Here is a 24,159-nt window from a genome sequence, read left to right as displayed (position 1 = left end):
GTCACCTGATTTCCTGTTCTAAACGGCATTCTAGTCCATGCAAAACCATGACGTTTCAGAAAATCAATTCCAAATATTACTTGAACATTTGGATTAGAGGATTCTGGAAGAACTATTAATGAATGACAAACTTTCAATGGAAAACAAAGAATTGAAATAAAAATATTTATTTGCTTATCAGCTGAAATTTCTGATTCAAATATTCCCTTTAATTTAATTGGATAACTTAAAACTGAAATATCATTTGGAATTAGAGATTTAATTTTGTTAAACAAGCTATAAGAAATGAGTGAAATATGTGCACCTGTGGCAAGTAAGATTTCACAAGGCACATCTTCAATAAATCCTTGTAGAACTGTCAAAGGATTACCTCCATTAGCATAAGGAGCTAATGCTACTTCAAACTATCTTTTAGGGTGGGAGCTGTCTTTAGCTTGACCCTTGTCCAATGAGTAGTTTGACATTTCTGTCCTTGCCAGTATGATATTGGAATAATAACTATTCCCAGATTTTTCTTTATTCTCTGATTTCTTATGTTGAAAACAAGATTTATCTCTAACAGTCTTTAGCAAAATGACCTATTTTATTACATCTAAAGCATTTTGGAACATATCTTCTTTGAGATGTTTTCTTCCTGTCAATACCATTAGATTTACAAAAGAAAGATTGATTATCTGTAGTATTCTTGGATATTGTTAAATCAGATATCATCTTAAACAGAAGTTCCTGTCCTTGTACTATTGGTCTCTGTTATCTTTCTATTTCTTCACTAAGAAAGGTTTTCCATTCCTCTAATTTTCCTAAATCATGTAATTGTACCTTGGACTCAGATTCTGGAATATCTTTGTTGAAATTCACATTAGTTTCCTTAGACTGTTTCCTTTTCTTAGCACCTTTTAATTTATGAAACTTTCCTTCTCTCACTTTATCTGCAGCCACAATGCCAGGAGAATGAGTTTGATTATACTGAAAATAATTTACCTGCTTATTATTTTCAGAATGAAATATATCTCCAAGTCTCTCTTCCCTATCCTTAACAATTTCAAAACACTGTTCAAGATTTTTAACCTTTTTTTTTGTATGCTGTTTCTTTCAAATTATCTTTAAGGCCAAGCCTAAATTGATTAAACAGCAACCATTTCAAAGAGGATTTCTCTTCAGATGAAACATTAAATTCATGAGCAATTCTCCAAAGTTTGTGATAATATTCTGAAACAGACTTCCTCTTACCTTGAATGCACTGATGAATTTTCCAAATGTTAGGCCCTAATTCTCTTACACTTGAAAATTCTGATATTAGCAAACTTTTAAAAGTTGCATAACTGTCAGTGTCTTTTAGTAAAGGAAATGTGTTTAAGAATGTTTTGGATTTGTCCAATAATTTACTGCAAAGTATAATCAACAAATGAAAATCTGACCATTTTCCCAAATCTCTAATTTTTTCTGCATATCTGAAAAATGTTTCTACACTTTCACTGCTATCACCTGAGAAAGAAGGTATTACTAAAGTTGGATTAATTAACCTAAAAAATTCCTCATCCTTAATTGAAGAAACTTCACAACTATAATTGCTATCTCCTGTAGCCATTTTACTTGAGTCAAGATTTACTTTCTGGATTACAAAATAAAATTAAGTCACAACCAATCCTGCTGACTGCGCCATCGTTAATAATCGGTGGGGATTTTTATATACAGGATATTCATAGATATTATATCTTAATATTAATCCTACCATAGAGATGATCTCTGTTTCTAACAATTATTTTTTTTTAATTCCGAGTGCACCTATATGTTATTATATGCACAAGGGTTCACTCTAATTGGTGCAATTATCTTAACTCTTTCTTTCAGAATCCAAATAATCACAGACTCAAGACCAAAATACAAAATAAACACATTTAATAAAACAAAAACAATATATATACATTTCAAACAAATATTACATAACTAACTACAAATTAATTGGATCCAAGGCCTTTTTAAAATAAACTTAGACTTAAGACTAAACACTTTGTTTTCAAAATGACAAAATGTTCATAGCCAGTTTCTTTCTCTGTCAAGGCCCTTCTCCAAAGACATATGACTTTATTCTTCATTTTTACAGGATCCTTTCTCATCACTTATGTAGCACACATTAATTCTTCTGAACTTAATTCTGTCTCTTTTCTTCAGTAGAAATAATAGTCAGATCCGGCATCCTTAATACAGATGAAACTTCCGATTCAGAGTTTTCCCGAACATTCCTTTAGAACGTAAATAGCAAATTCTTCTTTTATTCACTAAATGCTTATTGACAGTCTTAACTCTTCCAATAAAAAAAAAAACTTATAGTTCTACGATTTCCTTTTCGGAACCTATTATAAATCTTCCAATTAGCGTTTCCTCCAATATTCCTTTTAAAATGCTTATAGCAATATTGCCCTTTTATTTATCAATACTTATTCCATTTTAAACTTAATAGTTCCACGATTCCCTTTTCGGAATATACTATTGATTTACCTCTGACTGTCACATAAAAAAACTCAAATTCCGCCATATCTAAATATCTGCCGGCCTGTGTTCTTAATTTTCTCTCCGAACACTCTCTTGTTTACTCTCCCGTTGCTTTGATACCGAACTTGTCAGCTGTCAATCACACATCAAACGTCTCGGTGAGCATGCGCACTGCTTGAAAATGGCAAGCGAGAAACTAGGTGTAATGGCTGGCACATTGTCTCCGTTAGCGACAAGAGAATGTCTTCATAAAACACAACTTTTGATAATTTTAAATTACAATAAAATTCTTGTAAGTAATACAAATATCAAATCTGGTAAGTACATCAATTTTTTTTTAACTTCTTTACATATCATTTTTGACAAAACAATTTCAATAATGGGCACATTGCAAGTGCCGACAATGTGTGTTATGAAACTAAAACTAATAAACATTCTAACATAAACAATTCCTAAAAATATTTAGAATTTTAATTATGGTTATTTTTACACTATCATATGCTGTATACCCCTTGTTGAGGGTACATGTCTGGAATTTGATGATGATGACGATATTGGATATTTTATCACACCAAAGTACATGACTTGACATATACTAACATTGAAGACAGCCATTTTCACATGCCCACAATCCTAGCCTATTCAAATTATTCTGCAAATAGTGCTTATCAGCTGCATTCATGATTATCCTGCCTATCTTTGCATAATCAAAAAATAACTGTTACCTGTCATATCCTTCGCACTGTCATTAATGTAAAGATTGAATAACAATGGACCAATGACTGATCCTTGTGGTACACCACCGGTTACTTTACATCTTGCAGGCTCACATCCTCTCCCCATATACCACTTTTTGATATGTCAGTTAGTCATCCTCATAATTTATGCCAATATTTTATAATGCAATCTCATATTCTCCATTTTATGCAACAGTCTTCCATGCTGCATTCTGTCAAAATCTTTAGCAAAATCCAAAAGGATAATTGTGTATCCATTCCAAGGGGAATGGATACACATTCCCAATTCCCCTTGAAACTCAGTGGCAACATTATTATAGAATGTATGTTGCTGAAACATAACCTTCCCTTTGTTAACCCATGCTGTTCTCTGTTAATTTTATTAGCATGCCTATATGCAAGCCCTAACCAACTTTTCCAAAATCTTCACCTTTAGTTCAGAGATACTGATAGGTCACTAGATAGATAGATACATGATTCTTTGCATCACCCTTGTGCAATAAAATTATAATATGCATTCTTTGCACTCCTGTGGAATCTTCCTTGTCCTGAGACCTAAATTATATAGCCTGGTCAAAGGAATAGCCAGTTCATCTGAACACTCTTTTAGCAGCCATGCTGATATATCCCATCATTTCATATTGCTGAATTCTTATCAGTTGGTGCAACAGCTCTCGTACCTTCCACTCATACACCTGAGTTTTATTTAACCAGTGAAGAGGTAGCAGTAAGCGCAATGCTGCATATACCAGGTTGGTATCTTTCAGCGCAATGGGCACTTATTAGTTGAAGAATCTCATCTATGTCTGTTGCCTGCACGCAATACCATCTGCATTTAGCAGAATTATTCTTTCGTATTCATTCTTTCTTTTACTTGCAGTATAACAATAGAATTCTTTTGGGTTGTCTTTAGCATACAGAACTAGTTTCTTTTCATACTCACTCTTAACTTTCTGTATAATAATTGTGGCTTTTCTGGTCTACTCCTTATAATTTTCATAAGGAGTAGGCATAAGAAGTTGACATTTTCTCCAACTGAAGAAGACAGAATGCTTACTGGATATGTGAGTCTTGTTTGTGGAAATACTATTCCACAGGAAGGTATTTGACTATGTATATTGCACATGATAGCCTTTTAATAGCCTTATAGTTGCTTTACTTTTTACAAAAATTGAACCTTAGAGATGTTTTTTGACATGTGCCATAAGCATCATTTTGCTTCACTAATTATTAAAAATTGCAATTATAGCAAAAAAAACCTGCCATTATTATTTAATTTTATGTTAAAAATTATATAGTGAAATATTAGTCAGTCTTGAACCAAGGACTTGTTTCACAGTGAAAACCACTGGACAGTATGGTACTAGACCATAACAGTTAACCCATTTATAATTATATAGACTGCAGTTGAATTTTTGGTTGCCAGTATTTCCATTATTTTTAGGGGAGTATAATGCTGTGACAGTTATACTATTCAAAGAACTATCCAGCATGTTACTTTTGTAAAAAATTGTGCATAAAAAGTTATAGTGCTTCTGATGGAAGAGATTAGAGTTTGTCCATTTTTGGCTTATATATTCTATGAATATAATTTTGTTTTGCCTGATTTTGCCATGACAAATGGTGCGGTTTACATGATTCATCAAATTTTAAGAGAGGCCAAATATACAAAATTTCATTAAATTTGAACCAGCCATTGCCAAATTATTTATCATTTTAAATTGTTTTGCCAATAAAAACGTATCATTTGAAACTAAAATTGGACCACATGGACATCTGTTTGTATATATATTCTATATTCCATATTTGTTACATCTTGTCAGAATGGAGTTATTGCAGTATATAATTTTTTATACATTTTAGCCCCTTTATGCCACTGCAAATGGTTTGAAACAAAAATTGCATTTGGTTAACAATTTTTTCATAAGGATTCCAGATACCAAATTTGGGTAAAACTGTCCAATCAGAGTCCTGGAATATCTTGCATTTGCAGGGATGAGTCCAGGAACATCTCGTATTCATGGGAATGAATGAAATATCAGAGGTGCATATGCATTTTTACAAAATGTGTCTACAAATTTTTAATAGATATGTCTCATCAGATTCCTAATATGCATTTCAGGGCATGTACAGGATGGTATGATAGTAATACATTAAAAGTTTACATCATTACTGACTTCTTATTGACAGTTTTGCATTAAAATTAATCTATCTCTCTGAACTTCAATATTGTCAGATCTTATACATGGGTCTTCTAAGGCAATATCTTGGCCTTAACATTTCTGGCCACAGCCCAGTTGGACAAAGCACGTAACTAAGCAGCTCACCAACCATAATACTTAATCTTTTACAAATAGGGCATATTTTACCACCAGAGATGAGTGTACAGCTTCTTTATACAAAACTTTTGTCATAGTTGGCATAATATACACAACCTTAATACTTCTCAGTGGAAAATTAAGTCAGAAAAATTATTAAAGGAATGGAATATATTGTGAATTATACCAAAAAGTGAGATAAAAAAAAAAAAAAATCAGCTAACGCCTTTTTATTCCCGTATACAGGGAGTAGGCGAGGCCATTTTAGCCCTATCTAACTTTTTGGAGACTGAGTGGGCAGTTCAATCTCCACTGGTACCAATCAGAGATAGATGGCTCCAGGCTATCACTAATTAAGCGGTACACAGTGAAGAGAGACAGCTCAAATGTACCGCCATCTCGTGGTCCCTAACACAATATATTTAATGTCTGAAATAATGTGGGTTCTACGGTCGATTTTCTTGAGTTTCTGGGAGGAAAAACCCGCTTGCCCATGCCAGAGATCGACTAACTCGGGAACTGGTTGAAAAAAGCTTGGAAAAATTTCCTCGAGTCGCCGACTAGACTCGAAACCAAGTCTTCCTTCGTGCGGCCAAGAGCGTGGTGTGCAAATGCCACATCCACTGAGCTACACAGGCTCCAAAAAAGTGAGATACATAAAATATTTGTTTATTCAAGTTCAATCATTGAAGGAAGTAAGTTTGTATAAAAGAGTTCAAAATCTATTAAATATACTAATGAGAAGAATGGCACTGCTTTCTTTCAGACCCCAGTAAACACATGTCAGGTTCCAAGCTGGAAACGTGCATTGTGTGTGATAATATTATTCATGTTATTATACTAAAAGTAAATGAGTTATGTAGAAGAACTTTTTTTATTTCATAGGATTTTTTAATATATCATATTTGAAACTTATCCTGAGATTAAAAAAGAAAAAATTATTTAACAATAAAATGTTCTCTTTGCCCACTAGAAAAATCATGTAGTTCACAAGCAGGCTGTGAACTACACTTTTAGAAAGGCTGTTCTAAGGAACTGTTTCAATCCATTTAGATTTTGGTCTTCCTCTGAGTCTTGCCTGTCATTCTCTCTTAAAAACACTTGTTCTGTTAACTTTTCCATTTCCTGTTTAAGTAACCATACCACCTAAGGTTAGCTCTACTCATACACATTCCTGAATGCAAACAGTGTTAAATTCTTTCCTATATTACTTGCATTTAATAATTCTGCCATTGATGCCATCTGTTTCACTCTCCAATCTTTCTTAGAACTCTTATATCTGTAGTCTCCAGATGATGTTAAAGTATTACTTCTAACCCAGCTCTCAGATCCATATTAAAATTAGTTTAAACTCTGTCTTGTGGACAGAGTTTAAACTAATTTTAATTAGTGTTTTTACTAATTTCTCTCTTCATACTACATGATCAGTTTTCTGTTTCACTTGACTTCCTGCTGTACCAGCTTTGATAATTTTGTTGTTCATTTCCATATATAACTTGCGATGTTTACCAAAAATTGTATACCTGAATAGCTAAAATGTTTTACTTGTTCTATAGGTTCTCCATTCAGGATATAGTTGATGTTTTCAATGTTCTCTTTTCATAGTCTTCTTTTTTTTTTTTTTAATTTATTTATTATTTTTTATTGCTGATGTACAATAGAACAGATACATTGCATCAGAAGAATCATAGACAGTTCACTTGATAAAAACTTACCACCTCATTTTAACCTTTATAGACTTCAAAAGAGCCTTTGACTCCTTAATAGAGAAGCAGTGTCTAAAATACTCAGCTTCTGTGGTCTACCCCTCAAAACTCATACAAGCAATCTCAGTGCCTTATAAAGATTACAATGCTACAGTAATCTTTAAAACAGAAACATCTGAATCATTTCCGGTGACAACAGGAGTCCTGCAAGGTGATGTACTGGCATCTTATTTGTTTTTAATATGCTTAGACTACATCTTCTGGACCATCAACACAGAAGATCTTGGTTTTAACATTAAAACATCCACCCACATCATGCAAATAACTGATCTTAGCTTTGCTGACGATGTTGTATTTATTGATACAGAACCAACAAATGCACAAAAACATCTCCATCTATTGGAGGCACAGGCTAAATTTATTGGTCTGCAGATCAACATCGAAAAGTCCAAAGTATTCTCAATAGGTTGTGAAAACTTTATACTTCATATCAACAATAAACCCTTAGAAAGAATAAAGGACTTTCAATACCTTGGATCGTACGTCAGCAATACAAAAAATGATATCAGAAAACGTAAACAGCTGGCTCTAGTCTTCCATAAAAAACTCTGCCCCATCTGGAGATCATCATTAAAGACAAAATTAAGACTATACTACCATGCAAGCAGTAGATCCATCTTCTTGTATGGTTCTCAAAAATAAGCACCAAAAGAACTACAGATCTCATTAACTCCTTTGGAATTACATGTCTCAGACTGATCCTTGGATACACCTGGGTATACCATGTCACTAACTCTGCTGTACTAAATCTGGCTAAGCAAGAACCACTTGTCAGTATAGTCAAAAAACTACAGCTCAAATGGCTTGGACATCAACTCAGACATCCTGAAGTCTCGCCCTTTTTGGAATCCCTCATCCTGTACAAACCAGAAGATGGCAAACGCAGTAGAGGAAGACCATGCAAACAATTTTGGTAATACATATGTGAAACCATCAGTAGGCTGATCTGAAAAACTCGATCTGACATCTACCAGTTAGCTCAAGATAGAGAGACTTGGAAGACCATAATTTGCAATCTTTAATTTTTAATATAAATCTCTTTTTTCCTTTTCACATTGTATCATATTGTGAATAAACTATGTATGTATTGCTGATGTTCATATTAAATTTTATCACAATAGTTATTCGGTTTAGTTAGGGAATCCTAATTGCAGACTTGTACTGGATTTAGTAAAAAGTTGAAGTTGAGATTAACATCTCCAATGATATCAGGCTTAATGCCACTCCACTCCATGAAATATATAGATGATGAATAACATAGGCTATGTATTGCATGATATAATGTCCCATTTACTATAATTGTAGCATTTTGTTATATACATTTTCCAGATATACAAAACTTAACTACAGATATTTTTTATCTTGTCATGATTTTTCAACTATTAAAGTGAAAATTTGATCCTGCTTATCCTAACCCCATCTTGTATTTCTCCATATTTCTCTTTCACAATTTTTCTTAACTTCTTCTCAAGTATGCTTGGGTAAATAATACTAAGAACACTCAGTAAGAAAATTCTCACATTCAGTTTTCTTTCCCTTTTTATAAATGGGTAATATAAGAGCTCTATCCCAATCATTGGAAATTTGATCTTTTGACTAAGCCTTCTGAATTATGCAGTGAAGCCATTTAAAAACTTCTGCATTTCTATGTTTGAGTATTTCTGGTTGAATATCATCTTCTCCAGCTGCCTTTCCATATTTCAGTTTTATGGCTTTTTCTACTTCAAGTATTGATATACAGGTAACCCTTGTATAACGCGGTACTTATACAACTCAGTTTCGATATAATGCAGTCTACAGATTGTAGTAACCCTTGTTCAATGCAGTACTTATACAACACGATTTCAATATAACACCGTCTGCAGAGTGTAGTAACCTTTTATCTTTTCATATATTTTTCACTGTGCGACTATACTTATCCTCTTTATACTCTTGTGTCCTAAACCAGCGTTAAGATACTGCTATCAATAATAATGTAGTCAGTGAGACTTCTTGTTTCTTGCATCCTCTGTCTTTGTGAATTTGTGCACATCGTTTTTCATGATAATGGAAATGAATAGTCCATGTCCTGAACAGAAATGCAGCATGTACTTATCTTTATTATTAGTTTTGTTTGTCTCTAAATTTTTCCCAGAACATTTCTATATAGTACTCATTTCCTACTCTGCTATTCTATTCTTTAAAATAAAGACAACTTTTCCCTTTTCTTTGTGTCATCTGCCTTCTTTGTGTCTCTAATGCCTTAATAAATTCCTTCATATATTAGAACCTTCTTTAGGACCATAGGTACAAATAATTGGCATTGTCCAATTCCCTATCTTAATATTCACTTACACCACTCTATTTGGTATTGTCTGCCATTCAAGAAGATTATCCTTGCATTAAGTGCTGAATACTGTAGCCCCTCCTTTTACCTGATTATTATTTCCTGAATATAATATCTTGCATTTTTGCTAGAAGCATTTCACTTGTGTTTCTTTTTTTCTTTAACACCTATTATGTCGACCTGGTACTTATCCAGTTCTTCTAGTAGTCACATTTTTCTGTAGACGCATCTTAGAGACAGAATGCTAATTGTGCTGTTATATATATATATATGTTACTGTGAAAGACCGAAATTAGAGAATGTTGACATTCTCTGGTGAATGTCGACACATACCAAATATGTCAGTGAAAGACTGATGTATTTGGTTATATTATTATACAATCGAACCATCGCCGGTATATGTCGACAAGCACAGATAAGCTCTGGTGGTGGTCGAAAAGACAAGCCGAGAACCTAACCTACCACATCTTCATATCAAGCCCTGACTGAACAACACGAGTTTATTTCTATAAAAAGAGCGGCCACAAAAGAGAATCTTCTACTGCAAGCAACGAAAATGTTATGAACCTCAAAAAGAAAATTTCCTCCTCAAAAAGAAAATTGGTTATATGAAAAATATAACCAATTTCGCTCAAATTGGTTATATTATACCGAATGTATAATAATATAACCAATACAAGTCCCTGATATCGACCGTGGTCGTACAGATGCCTGAAATGTGTTGGCATTGTTGTTGGAATAGAAGACTCGAACTTTTATAAATTAGCAAACAAAAATGGTACCCTCAAGCAGCTTTATACCCGTAATCAGTTTGTAATTTGTAAAGAAAAGTTACTTTCCATAGATGAGATTTCTTCTCAAGAAATGTCGCTGAGAGAAGCAGCTGCAACTAATTCGAGAAGTGGAGGATAAGGCTATACACGCTGTAATTGCAAAAAGAAGTGTTCCACTACTAAATGCAGTTGTAAAAGCAAAACTTTCTCCTAATCCCTTGTTTTTTTGTTATGCTGTAGAGGATAACTTCATCATTTCAGCTGATTCTTTGGATACTAAAGTAAAAGCAGTAATCAATGTGAAGCATTTCAGTTTGTTGCAATCCTACTAGATATTTTGTATCTGTTATATGTGCTGCCACTCCTGATGTTGCCATGGGAACACAGAAAATTATACTGTATATCATATATATATATTGATATATATTAGGGTTACCAAGTAATTTTATAAACTTGGTTATTTTACTCCTAATCCCAAGATTAAGAGTAAAATAACCAAAATCATAATATTATTTCTCCAATTTTGACATATATCATATATTAAAAAGTTGCATTTTTGTCTTAACGTAATAAAAATATTTTTATTCAACATTCACCATCAGTGCATGCTGAATGTTGACATTTGCCGGTGTAAGTGAGAAATAATGATATTTAGCAAATATTTCGTACATACACCAAGCGACTATGTGAATGCTGACATTCACCGAAGAATGTCAACATTTGCCTGATATCGGTCTTTCACAGTAACGTATATATACACACTGTCTTAATGTATTCTTTTTTTTTGTATTAGTGTTTAAGTATAAAACTTAAGTTAATGTTCATTTGGAGCCCTCTTCTATCTTGAAAAATTGTTGTTTCTGATTATCAGTGCTGTTTTTTTTTTTTTTTTACTTATGAGGAGATAAATCATAAGTGAATTGATGCCATTTTTGAAAAATTCTTTGGAATTTTAATAAATAATGGTAGTTTGATGGGGTAGTATGGTGGATATTATGGCATTTGTCTCAGAATGTAGTAATTTCCAAGATCTTTACCTAAACATAGTGGGTGGACTATATACAAGGGTTAGCAGAAAAGTAATTCAATTTTTATTATTATTATTATGATTATAATAATTGGCAGCACTGTTGAACCAACAATGATGTATGTTAGAGTTATTCCTGCTGTTTCCATCAGTACCGGTTTCTCTTTGGTGGTGTAAATACCTGTTGACTTACTCTGTTTTTAGTAAGTGTATCTCCAGTGTGTTCATCACAAACATGGAAAAGTAAAATCTTGAGCAAAGTTATGTGACTAAATTTTGTGTTAACCTGAACAACAATGCTACCAAAATGTTCAATTAAAATAAGCAGACATATTTTAATGATTTCTCTATCACATGTTATACTATAAATTAAAGATTCCAAGAAATTATATTCTTCGTTTAATCCCTATTCCAAGTTGCATGTAAAGCATCTTCACGAATGGATTACTTGTATATGGAGGCTAATGACTTCACATCATTTGCCTTAGTTATCTCATAATACTATCCATTATTTGGGTTTGACCTCAATAAAGGTCAAACCCAAACTGGTTTGATCTTTATTGAGGTCTTATCAGTGGAACCCAGACCCAGAAGTGATACTAAGGTTGACCCTTGAGTTGCCCAGTTGTGAAGTTACTTCACATGCAAATTTTGCTTACACTTGGATAAAGGATTAAACCATGAATATAATTTCTTGGCATCTTTAATTTATAGTATAACCCAGTGGAAAAACTTGCAACTTTTATCTCTAATTCAGAGTATTTTAGCAATAAGTTATGACACCTTTTGGCTACTTGCATATGGAAACATGACCTGCATTCCTTTGACTTTGGTATCACTTCTGGAGAGAGTGCAATCAACCATGAGATGCGGTGATTGATTCATTCAATCCAATACCCTTGGGCGGTAATGGATGGCAGTGCTGTAGCCAATGAAGTTCTAACTGAGGCTTGGCCATTGCTGTTACCTTCCTGCATTGATCAGAGCTTTAATTGCTCAATAACACCTTATCCCTACACTGTCCTTTACAGATAACGGGGAAGATGAAAAGCATTCTTGTTTCACCCCTTTAAGCCAGTCCTTATAAGGATAAGGTATCACTTCTGGGTCTGGCTCCCACTGATGTGCTTTCATGCTGAAGTGGTTGAGATATGAGCTGCAGTGGTGAGGGTGAGCTTGCCATTGGGTAGAGCCACTGCTGAGGGTTCTTCTTGGAGGTGGAGTGAGTTTGTCACTGAGTGGAACCACTCCTGAGTTAAATGATCCTTTGGGTCTGCCTCCCATTGGTGAGCTAACAGAAGAAGACTTCCAGTCCTGTTATACTACACAGAAGGAATGTTAGAACCAGCACACTTCATGCAGGGGAGTTACTTTTAAGGTGACCATGATGTATCAGATGATTAATTGAATTCATGGTTTTATACAAATTTTGTCTTTTCTTTTCTACTAAACTTTGTACATTGTAATGCAGCTGCTTCCCTTGACTTCTGTAAATGCTGTAAGGAGAAAAATAATATGGATGAATATGTTGGACTGTAGTGCTGAGAGCATTGTTTTTCATTAACATCTGAATGACTTGTGTTATGGTTGCAGATCTTTTCATTTCCAAGCATGCTACCATCAGACTTTTTTGTCATAATACTTGCCTCCACAAGTTAATGATAAGCATCTAATGATTTTAAAGTTAAATGATTACTAACATCTAGCTAGAAGTAGTATGGAACTTTGAAGGATTTCATAGATTAAAAAAAAACATCGCATACTAATGAAGTTTTCTGTAAAAGCATTTTTATAATAGTATCTTATTTCTTTCTACCATATATGTTTTATTTTTCTTGATTGTATTATATATATATATATATATATATATATATATAAAATCTGTTTATCAGATGTCATTATATATAGTGTTTATTAATCTTAATTATCAGCATCATTTGTATTTGTTGATAATTAAGGTACTTGCAACTGGACTTAGTGGTCTTTACTCTCTTCTACCTCGGAAATTATGTGTTGTTTCTGAAGATTGGTGCCGTTTTACTTCAGAAGATATACAAGTCATAAGTGAATTAGCCATGTTTTTAAATTCTTTGGAATTTTGCAATGCTGTAATCCAGGTAATTTGATTTGTTTAATCCCCTCATTATTATTATTATATTTTTATGTATACATTATTGTGAATTGTGCTGCTGGCATTGTTCACTGAAATGAACATACACTGGTTTTTGCGATTATTGCATTTATGAATTAAATAAGTAAGGCATATTAAATCATTATGACATTAGACAAAATTCTGTGGTTACATAGTGTGACCACACAATTCTGAAATCAGTTATGTAGGGAGTGGAGTAGTGGTTTCCAAAAATATGTGTTGGTGCTCTTAAACATTGAGTTCTAATTATGCCCACAAATTGTGAAGTTTTAACTATCTTTTTCTTTCCGATATTCTTTTCACAAATATATTTTATTATTTATAATATAATATTGTAATCAATCAGAAATTTAGTACTAAATGGTAACTGGAATCTCATAACTTTCTTATGAGATACAAAACTACTTGAAAACAGTACATTTGAATGCATAAAAGTGTCTCATGGCCTTATTTATCTTAAGCAATGATTTAAAATGCCACACACATACACAAAAAAAAAAAAAGACAAAAGAGTGAATAGTAATGGATACTAAATTAGACACTGACTTATCAGAAGCAGAATAACAAAAAAAAAAACGCTAACACCTTTTTATTTCCATATAGGGAGTAGGCAAGGCTGTTCTATCCCTGTCTAACTTTTGGAGACTGAGTGGGCAGTTCAATCTCCACTGGTACCCAATCAGAGATAGCTGGCCCAAGGCTATCAGTAATTAAGCGACATGCAGTGAAGAGAATGGCTCAACAAGTGCTGCCATCTCGTGGTCCCTAACACAATATATTTAATGTCTGAAATAGTGTGGGTTCTCCTGTCGATTTTCTTGAGTTTACGGGACAAAAAACTGAGTTTCCGGGAGGAAAAAACCGCTTGCCCGTGCCAGAGATTGACTAACTCGGGAACCGGTCAAAAAAAGGCTTGGAAAAATTTCCTCTAGTCGCCGACTAGACTCAAAATAAAGTCTTCCTTCGTGCGGCCAAGAGCGTGGTGTGCAAATGCCACATCCACTGAGCCACAGCAGAATAACATTTAATTAATATTTCCAGTATTTCAGAAAAGTCAGATTGCCATCTGACTTTTCTGAAATACACCAGAACAATGAACAAATGATATATGCACACAGGCACTACATTTTGGTAAGTAAGATCAGAGCAACAAAGGCATGCCTAAAGTTTTAAATAGTTCTCTATAATGAGCTAGGATGGTGTTCTTGGCTGCTGAGCTGAGTTCCACGGATGAGTGCTTCCCAGATTTGGAGCAGTTTCATGCTACCCAAATCTCAGCAACTTTGGTTGAGACAGATTCCAGGAAAATCTTGCATATTTAAATTTGCAGTTGTACAGTAGGGTGACTTTTTTTCATTTATATCCTGTGGTGGGCATTCAGGGTATTGTCAGCAAGACATGAGTGGCCACAGTGATGGAACTAGTTGTTGTCTTTGTGTTCAACAATTCTGATGTTGAGTGTTCTCCCTGTTTGGCCATAGGACAGCTTGCAACTATACTGTACCTAATAGACACCAGACAGGTCTAGGGACTATGGCTGGTCTGGGGAAGCAGATAAGGTATGCCAATTTTTCATACAGATTGTAAGCTATTCAAACCTCAACAGATTTCATTGCACAAACCTTAGAACTTCAGTCCAACATCCAAGAACATACACACACACCCATTCTAGCCTGCTAGGCTGACTCTAAGAATAATCTTTCTGACCCATAATGACTTCTATAAAGCACATTAGTTTTCTTCCATCTCTATGAAGGCTGTCCATTGTATTTCCTTAAATAATATCAGAATGCAGGTTAATTCTCTTTCTTCAGATCAGTATCATTCTTTTAATCTTTCCTCTGAGTTTTAATCCATTTAGTATATCAGCTTTATTTCCTTTTGCTTAAATTTGCTTTTTTATTGTAATCTCCTGTTCTCTTTCATTGTTCAACTAATAAAACTGATGTTATTATGAACTCTGAATTTGGCCATTATGGAGTGATTGGCTTCTGCATATAAAACAAATTGCAGCATGTACAAAGCACTACATTTCTACATTATTATTGTCATTTTGCACACCATAAGTTATGATATATGAGAAAGCTTAATGAGCAAATTTCAGCCTAAATTTGCTCTAAATATATTATCTCAGCTGTTTACAAGAATAAGCAGGTTTAAAATACAATTTTATTTAATGCTGACCATAAAAACAAACTTATATTATAGCCTACCATTTTCGCCAGCAGACACAAAGCTTGGTAAACATATTTGGTCGTTTATAATTAAAATACAATTTTATTTGTTTTTTTTATGTTTATTACAAGTTTCGCCAGCAGACTGTCTGACTTTTTCAAGGCGTTTATGAAATGACATGTGGATAATGCTCAGTTTGTTGACCTTTCTGCATTTTTCTCTTTCCATGCACCGAACTTTGTGTTTCATTAAACTGTTTAAACTAAACATATTTGGTCATTTATAATTAAAATACAATTTTAATTATAAATGACGAAAGAGAAAAATGCAGAAAGGCCAACAAAACTGAGCATTATCCACATGTCTTTTCATAAACGCCTTGAAAAAGTCAGACAGTCTGCTGGCGAAACTTGTAATAAACATAAAAAAAACAAATAAAATTGTATTTTAATTATAAACGACCAAATATGTTTACCAAGCTTTTCTTCCACAATTCTTCTCAAGTATACTTGCATAGATGTTGCCAGGAACACTCAGTAGGGAAATACCTCTGTAATTCTCACATTCAGTTTTATTTCCCTTTTTATATATGTGTGCTATTTTATATATGTGTGCTATATTGGAGTAGAGCTGTAATACAGCTCTACTCCAATCATCGGGAATTCGTTCCTCTGTCCAGGCTTTCTGAACTATGCAGTGCAGCCACTGTAAGACATTTATACAACCATACTTCAGCATTTATGGTCGAATATCATCTACTCCTGCTGCCTTTCCATATTTCAAACCTTTGATGGCTTTTTCTACTTCAAGTATGGATATGTATTCCTGACTGTATGCCTGTTGAGTGTTTTTTACCACTGTGCTATCACTGCTTGTTTCATTTAGCAATTTTTCATCGTAATTACTCCATACTTCAAGGATATCTTTTTCTTCCATTTTTATGTCACCTTTATCATCTCTAATTCCTTTTACAGCACTCTTTCCTCCATTCCTAAGCTTCAACAACCTCCAGAATATTTTGCCACCTTCTTGATATCTATTTTCTATGTTCTTGCCAAAGTCCTCCCATGACTTTTGTTTAGCTAGTTTTACACAGTGTTTAGCTTTCTGTCATTTGTCTCTGTATTCTCTAAGTGCAAAAGCTGACTTATTTACCAGGAACTTTTGATATGCTTTCTTCTTTTCCTTCACTGCCTCTTTAACTTCCTGTGTCCACCATGGAGTTCGGATTTTTCTATCCTTGCAGACAACCTCACTACATGCCTCTCTGTCTGAATCAATCAGGGTTCCACCGAATCTCCAAGGTTTGGTTGCTGTTCTCAAACTCTTTCATTTTTTCTTCAATATTTTTTGTGTATTTTAGTCTAAGTTCACATCAGAGAGCTGCTCAACTTTTATTCGCTTTAAAACTTTCTTACATGTTATTCTTTTCAATATGAATTTCAATTTTATCCTGCTTAAGACTAGTTAGTGATCTCTTCCAATTTCAAGTCCTCTGTACACTCTGGTATCCTGCACCAGGGAGAAAACATCACTATCAACAATAACATAGTCAATGAGACTTTTCTTATTCCTTGCTTCTTCTCTCCATGTGAATTTGTGCACATTTTTATGTTACAACATGGTGTTAGTAATAACCAGTCCATGTCCTGAGCAGAAATCCAACAGGTATTTGCCATTATTATTAGTTTGCTCTTTACTCCAAATTTTCCCAAAATATTTCTGTATGTCTGACAATCATTTCCTACTCTGCTATTTAAATCCCCCAATAAGGAACAACTTTTCCTTTTTCATTGTGTCAGTGGCTTTTTTTAAAGCATCAAAAAATTCCTCCACTTCTACCTTAGGTAGTCTGCAAGGTTAGAAAAATCAGAACTCCATGGTACAAATGTAAGAAAGCTAAACAAAAATCATGGGAGGACTTTGGCAACAACATAGAAAATAAATATCAAGATGATGGCAAAATATTCTGGAGATTGTTGAGGAAGCTTAGAAATGGAGGAAAGAGTGCTATAAAAGGAGTTAGAGATGATAAAAAGTGACATGAAAATGGGAGAAAAAAAGATATCCTTGAAGTATGGAGTAATTATTTCGAAAAATTGCTAAACAAAACAGTGTTAGCACAGTGGTGAAAAACACTCAACAGGCATACAGTTAGGAATGCATATCCTTACTTGAAGTAGAAAAAGCCATCAAAGGCTTGAAATGTGGAATAATTAGGGCTGAGATATTGGGAGAAATCTCAGCCCTATTACAGTTTACAATGAACTCAGGTTATTTTGTTTGGCAGGGAGAATTCTACAAATAAATAGAGGGGACAGCCATTGGTTCACCACTCTCCCCACCCTTGGCCAATTTCTTTATGGAGATCTTTGAAGAAAAAGCCTTAGCTACTGCCCCACAAAAACTAACCATATGGCTTTGCTACGTTGATGATGTGTTCGCTATTTGGCCACATGGCTCTGAAACATTCCTCTCCTTCCTTACACACACTTAAACAACCAACACTCCAGAATCAAGTTCGCCCTGGAAAAAGAGGAAAACAACAGCCTCCCTTTCACCAGTCACACCAGTCACCCACCAGCCTGATAGACCCTTGGTTTTCTCAGTTTATAGAAAACCCACCCATACAGGCAGATACATTCACCAACACTCCCCCCCCCCCCCTCACAACAATATGGAGTGGTGAAAACACTATACAACAGGGCTAAACTAATCTGTTCTAACGACATGGCCCTAAACACTGAACTAAATCGCATCCTTAATTTTCTTTTCTCAGCCAATGGCTACCCCCCCCCCCCCCCAAAAAAAAAAAAAATCCAAAAAATATTAAAACCTACAAACCACAGCCCCCCCCCTCCACAACAAAGATTACTCTAAATCCATCACCATTCCCTACATCCGAGGCACCCTCGGAAAAAATTACCAAAATTTTAAAAAAACATGACTTCACCTCCTGTTACGGGCCTTACAGAAAATTGGCATCCCTTATCCGCTCCACCAAAGACCTACCACTTCCCCTAGACCTACCTGGTGTATACTATGTCCCTTGCAGTTGTAAACTGTCGTAGTTTGGCCAAACAGGCAGGACAACGAATATCAGAATTTCTGAACACAAGGACTACATCCGATTTCACAAGACCATGCTCTGGATACACGCCACAGAATATGGTGGAAGAAAGCTACAGTAATACACCGTAGCAAATACAAATTCGAAAGACTATTTATGAAATCACCCTCATCCCTTAGAAACTCTCCAAACCTCAACAAAAGTGGTTGTATGCGACTGCCCCAAATTTGGGAGGCATACATCAACAGACCTTTAGCCCAACGTCCAGGAACACCTACTTAGCCCGCTAGAGGGCACCATCAGGACTTCTAGGGGAACGATAGCTTCATATCTTCATTCTCAGTTACTGTGTTGTAGTGCCTTTTTGTAAGTTCCTTTTGATAATGGCAACGTGACGTTGCCGAAATATCGGAAATATTTATTAAAGTATAATTTAATTTATATTCGGATCTACGTTGTTCAATTCCCTAAGTGATTTAGAAATGCATAACCAATGTATAAGCCTGTCTACGAGAATTAACTAATGTGTATTCTTTCGATATTGACATATGGCTGTGAAACATGGACACTAAAGGCAAAGGAAATTCAAAAATTAAGAACAACACAATTTAGTATGGAAAGAAGTATGCTTGGTATCACACGACTGGATTACAAAAGGAATATGCGCATAAGAAATCAAACCCAAGTCTCTGACATCATAGGAAGAGTGAAACATCTGAAGTGACAATAGGCTCGGCATTGCTCGAAGACATGATCAACAAAGGACAAAAGAAGTACTTGATTGGATTCCACGAGAGGAAAAACAACCATGATGCCAATATGCACCTAAATCATGGTGGACTGATGATATCAGATTTTCAGGAATCACATGGGAAAAGAGTGCCATGGACAGTTTTAGAGTAATCTTGGAAAGTCCTTCATCCCACAGTGGATTGAAACGGCTGATGATGTTGACATCAAGGATACTTTTTCTACAGTTTTCTTGTTGCCTTTATCATCTTTAATTCCTTTTACAGCACTCTTTCTTCCATTTCTGAGCTTTTTCAAAGCTTCCAAAATATCTTGCCACCTTCTTGATATTTATTTTCTATGTTCTTATCAGTCTTCCCATGACTATTGTTTAGCTTTCTTACATTTGTCTCTCTGTATTCTCTAAGAGCACAAGCTGACTTTTTTTTTTTTGCCAGGAACTTCTGATGTGCTTTTTTCTTCTTTTCCTTCACTGCCTCTTCAATTTCCTTTGTCCACATGGAGTTCGTTCTAATTTTTCTAGGCAACCTCACCACTTGCCTCTCTGAATCAGTCAATGTTTTTTTTTTAGAGCTTGCCACTGAATCTCTAAGCTTTGGTTCCTCTTCTCAAACTCTTTCATTTTTTTTTGAATAATGTTCATGTATTTTAGTCTACAGTTCACATCTGAGAGCTGTTCAACTTTTATTTGCTTTAAACTTTCTTTCTTCTTGTTCTTTTCAATATGAAATTCAGTTTTATCCTGCTCAAGACTAAATAGTGATCACTTCCAATTTGAAATCCTATGTGCACCCTAATGTTCTGCACCAGTGGGAAAACATCAGTATTGACGATAACATAGTCAATGAGACTTTTTTTATTCCTTGCCTCTTCTCTTCATGTGAATTTATGCACATTTTTATGTTGGAACATGGAGTTAGTAATATCCATGTCCTGAGCAGAAATTCAATACGTATTTGCCATTATTATTAGTTTTGCTCTTTTCCCAAAATATTTCTGTATGTCTGACAATCATTTCCTACTCTGCTCTTTAGATCCACCAACAAGGACCAACTTTTCTTTTTTTCATTACTTTCTCTAAAAGCCTTAAAAAATTCCTCCATTTCTACTTTAGTGGAACGTTCTGTTGGACCATAGGCACAAATAGGTCTCATTGTTCACTTCTCCATTCTGATATTGCCCACATCACTCTACTTGATATTGCCTACTATTCAAGAAGATTAGCCTCGTATCTTGTGTTGAATACTATAGCTACTCCTTTTCCCTGATTGTTGTTGCCTAAATATAACATTTTGTATCTATTGCTTAGAAAGATTTCACCTTTTGTCTTTTTTTTTTTTTCCATCACCCCTATTATGTTGATCTGGTACTGATCCAATTCTTCTGCTAGTTCCTTTTTTTTTTGCCGTTCAGGCTTCTTATGTTGATAGTACCAATCTTGAACTCTGTTGATGTTGAGTTGGTATGTGTTTCAGGATTTGTTCTGCTAGCTGACTTTGTACTATTTGGCCTGGTTCCCTGACAAAAGAACGTATGCCTTGTGTGACCGTTCAATGCCCCAGCTGGCATGGAATTCTGTCATGTTATACATTTTACATTGTCATTTTAAGCCAATAAGAATACAATTTGGTCAGCTAAATTCCAAATGGCCAGCCCATCCTCATTCGTTTAGTATCCAGGTAGTTACCTAATGGAGTGCACCATCAGAAGGTGAGGATTGTACGTTAGGTCAGAAGCCCTGTTCGATTTTCCGCATTCCCTTAAAGGCTATGTGGAGGTCTCCTCTCAGTTATATAGCTTTGACCCTTTTAAACACCCCTAACCCCTAAAGTAAAAAAAAATTATAATTTTTATAATTATTTTCAGTTGGCATGACAATCCCTGCAGATGTTATTGCATGGAAGAAACTGGAGAAACGTTAAGTTGTATTGACTTGAAAAAAAAAAATTACATATTTCAAAAGAAATAAATTTACTATAAGTTTTGAAAGCATTATTATGATATTTTTCAAATAAAACTTTCACTACTGCTGTTTCGAACAAATTATCTATATATATCTATATATATATACATACAAAGTGAAATGCATTTTTATCTCTTGTAGCAATTTGAATACCCCCCCACACACAAACATGACTAAGAGGCTTTTCCCGAATCAAATAACTGAATGCCGATATCCTAATTGCACTAGATCCTTTTTTTACACTATAATTATATTGATTATCTTAGGTTTGGATAGTGAGTCTAAAGAAGTTGTCATTATAAATGTCTTAAAGGGATTGGGGGGGGGGGGGGGGGACTTTCTTTTTACAACCATTTTTAAAACTTTCTAGGATTTTGTTTAACATGTTCGCTCCCACACTCTTCAGGCATAGTTTGTTATCGCATACCAAGCATTTTCACTGCTACAAGGTCAGTACGAGTTATCTCGTAGCTGACTTATCAGACAGGATTTTGTTTCATACACCAAGTAAGCTCATATCACCCCCCACCTATGTCTTACATGCGCTAACAACTGTGTAACTTGAGTTCAGAGTCAGTGACGTTCAGCATTCAGTGCAGTAAGGTTTTATTGCATCTAATCTTACAATTATTTAAAATTATCTAAATAAAAACCTTCAATTACACCATGGCCAGAAAGTTTACTGATTAAGAATTAGATTTACTAAAGAAAGTTTACTGATTAAAAATTAGAAGCTTATGCTAATATGAGCGATGATGAATGGAATGAATTATTTGGTTCCAATTCCAAAGATGATTATAATCCTATAGACGACTCTAGCGATGACTCAGATGATGATATATCGTATATATATATATATATATGAAAGAATGATCATTAACTCGGTTAACATACATATTTTTTAAAAAGAATTGAATGACTAGAACCGAGATTTAAGTAAAAAGGTTTTAATATAAAAACACGACTAGTTTTGGCTTGTAACAGCCTTCATCAGGTGACATTATAAAAGAAAGAAAAAACACTAAAACACTGAAGCTTAAATAAACTATGAACATCATAGAGAGAGTCTCTATACATAATTGACATTAAATCTTTGTAGTTGTATTTAAAGCTGTTCTTTTGTTTGTTGTATTGTTGGGAAAGTACGTGCTAGTTGCATCTCGTGAACGCCAGTACATGATTACAGCTGAATGACTATCTGGGAGGTTGTTGCTCAAGTTATTATTTAGATGAACAGGATTGAAGATGATTTCCCTAGATTCCACGATTTTTCTCTCTAGTTCATCATTGCCACGGAAGATGTTAGAAGATTTTTCCCAGCAGACTTTGTGACTTCGGCTTTCATCATAAGGATTAGCCGAGAAAAGGATATGACTTGATAATGCACTGGCTATTTTTATATTAAAACCTTTTTAGTTAAATCTCAGTTCTAGTCATGCAATTCTTTTTTTTTTTTTTAATATATATATATATATATGTTGAAAAAACTTGTTTTATTTGTATTAATAAATACACAGTTTATACAACAATACCTCTTAAAATATAATATGCTTTTGCTGAAATATTTTCCTTCTACCAAGCCCCCAGACATGCTCTCTGCTTTATTCCAAGCCAAGGGTCCAAATTAACATGTTTATACTACCGGTTAACTCCTGCTTGGCATAGGAGGTCGGTAATCGACATACGAGTATATTTGTAGTTGGCTTTTATCAGCGAATGTGTTAATGATAAGATAAAGTAATATTTGCTGGCTGGAAGTAATAGGAATACTTCACATCAAAGATATCTATTGAGTCGATCTTTATACAGTGAAAATAGCTGATGTGTATTGAAACATATTATTACATGGTCATTGCCATGAAGTCTGAAGACTCATCACAGGATATCTATATTAACCATTATTTGTGCAGTATTTCATGCATCTTGAAGTCATTCTCTGAGAAAACATTCATGATATCACCCTCTGGCAATCTATTCCACTCATTCATCACACACTAAGCAAAAACTAGATCCAACCTGGCTGGTCTTTCCCTTATGTTTTGAACAATTTATTTTGCATCAGTCCTATTAATCCCTTTAGTTACTTATATATTTCTCCCCTATACTACTTTTCCACCCATCAAGCTACTTTTATTAACACACATCTTCAATCTGATTAATGAAATAAACCATTTAAAAATTATTGCAAGGAGTATTCTTAAAATAGTGGACATTTCTTTCTGCATTTTTAAGGCTAAAGTTAAGATTCTTCTGGAATATTATTGTATATAAATTTGTGGTATTCAAAAAAAAAAGCAGAAATCATTAAATGTTATCTAATATAATTTTTTCAGAAAAAAGGATCTGAAAAATGATCTGTAAGATATCTTGTTCCATTCATTCATTCAGGTGCCATCTTTGGTCCAGAGGTTAGCGGCCATGGTTTTCCACTTATTCCTATCTTGTTCATCTCTAAAGATCTGGTTGATATTTTGCCTGTCTAGTCTTCTTTGACTGTCGTATATTAAAATCTTGTCAGCTTCATTGTAGTTTTCTGTGATGATCACATTAGATACCTTTTCTTAGAACATGCCATAAGAATTTCATTTTTCTTTCTTCTTTCTGATCTC

The 24,159-nt window shown here is 34.3% G+C and overlaps 1 protein-coding gene across 5 annotated transcripts in view; it reads left to right on the top strand.

The window, feature by feature from the left end:
• Window positions 1–24,159, top strand: part of LOC150100558 (FHF complex subunit HOOK-interacting protein 1B-like) — a 303,141-nt gene that overhangs the window by 142,840 nt on the left and 136,142 nt on the right. For all 5 annotated transcript variants that reach the window (XM_090401613.1, XM_090401614.1, XM_090401612.1 and 2 more), the window contains exon 6: window positions 13,399–13,557. In XM_090401613.1, coding sequence (XP_090257739.1) covers window positions 13,399–13,557 — 159 coding nt within the window. The remainder of the gene's footprint in view (window positions 1–13,398; window positions 13,558–24,159) is intronic.

Source organism: Typopeltis vanoorti, chromosome 12, assembly GCF_054136105.1.
Source record: "Typopeltis vanoorti isolate ZY-2024b chromosome 12, IOZ_Tvanoo_1.0, whole genome shotgun sequence".
NCBI classification, from domain to species: domain Eukaryota; kingdom Metazoa; phylum Arthropoda; class Arachnida; order Uropygi; family Thelyphonidae; genus Typopeltis; species Typopeltis vanoorti.
This window is presented reverse-complemented; position numbering and strand designations above follow the sequence as displayed.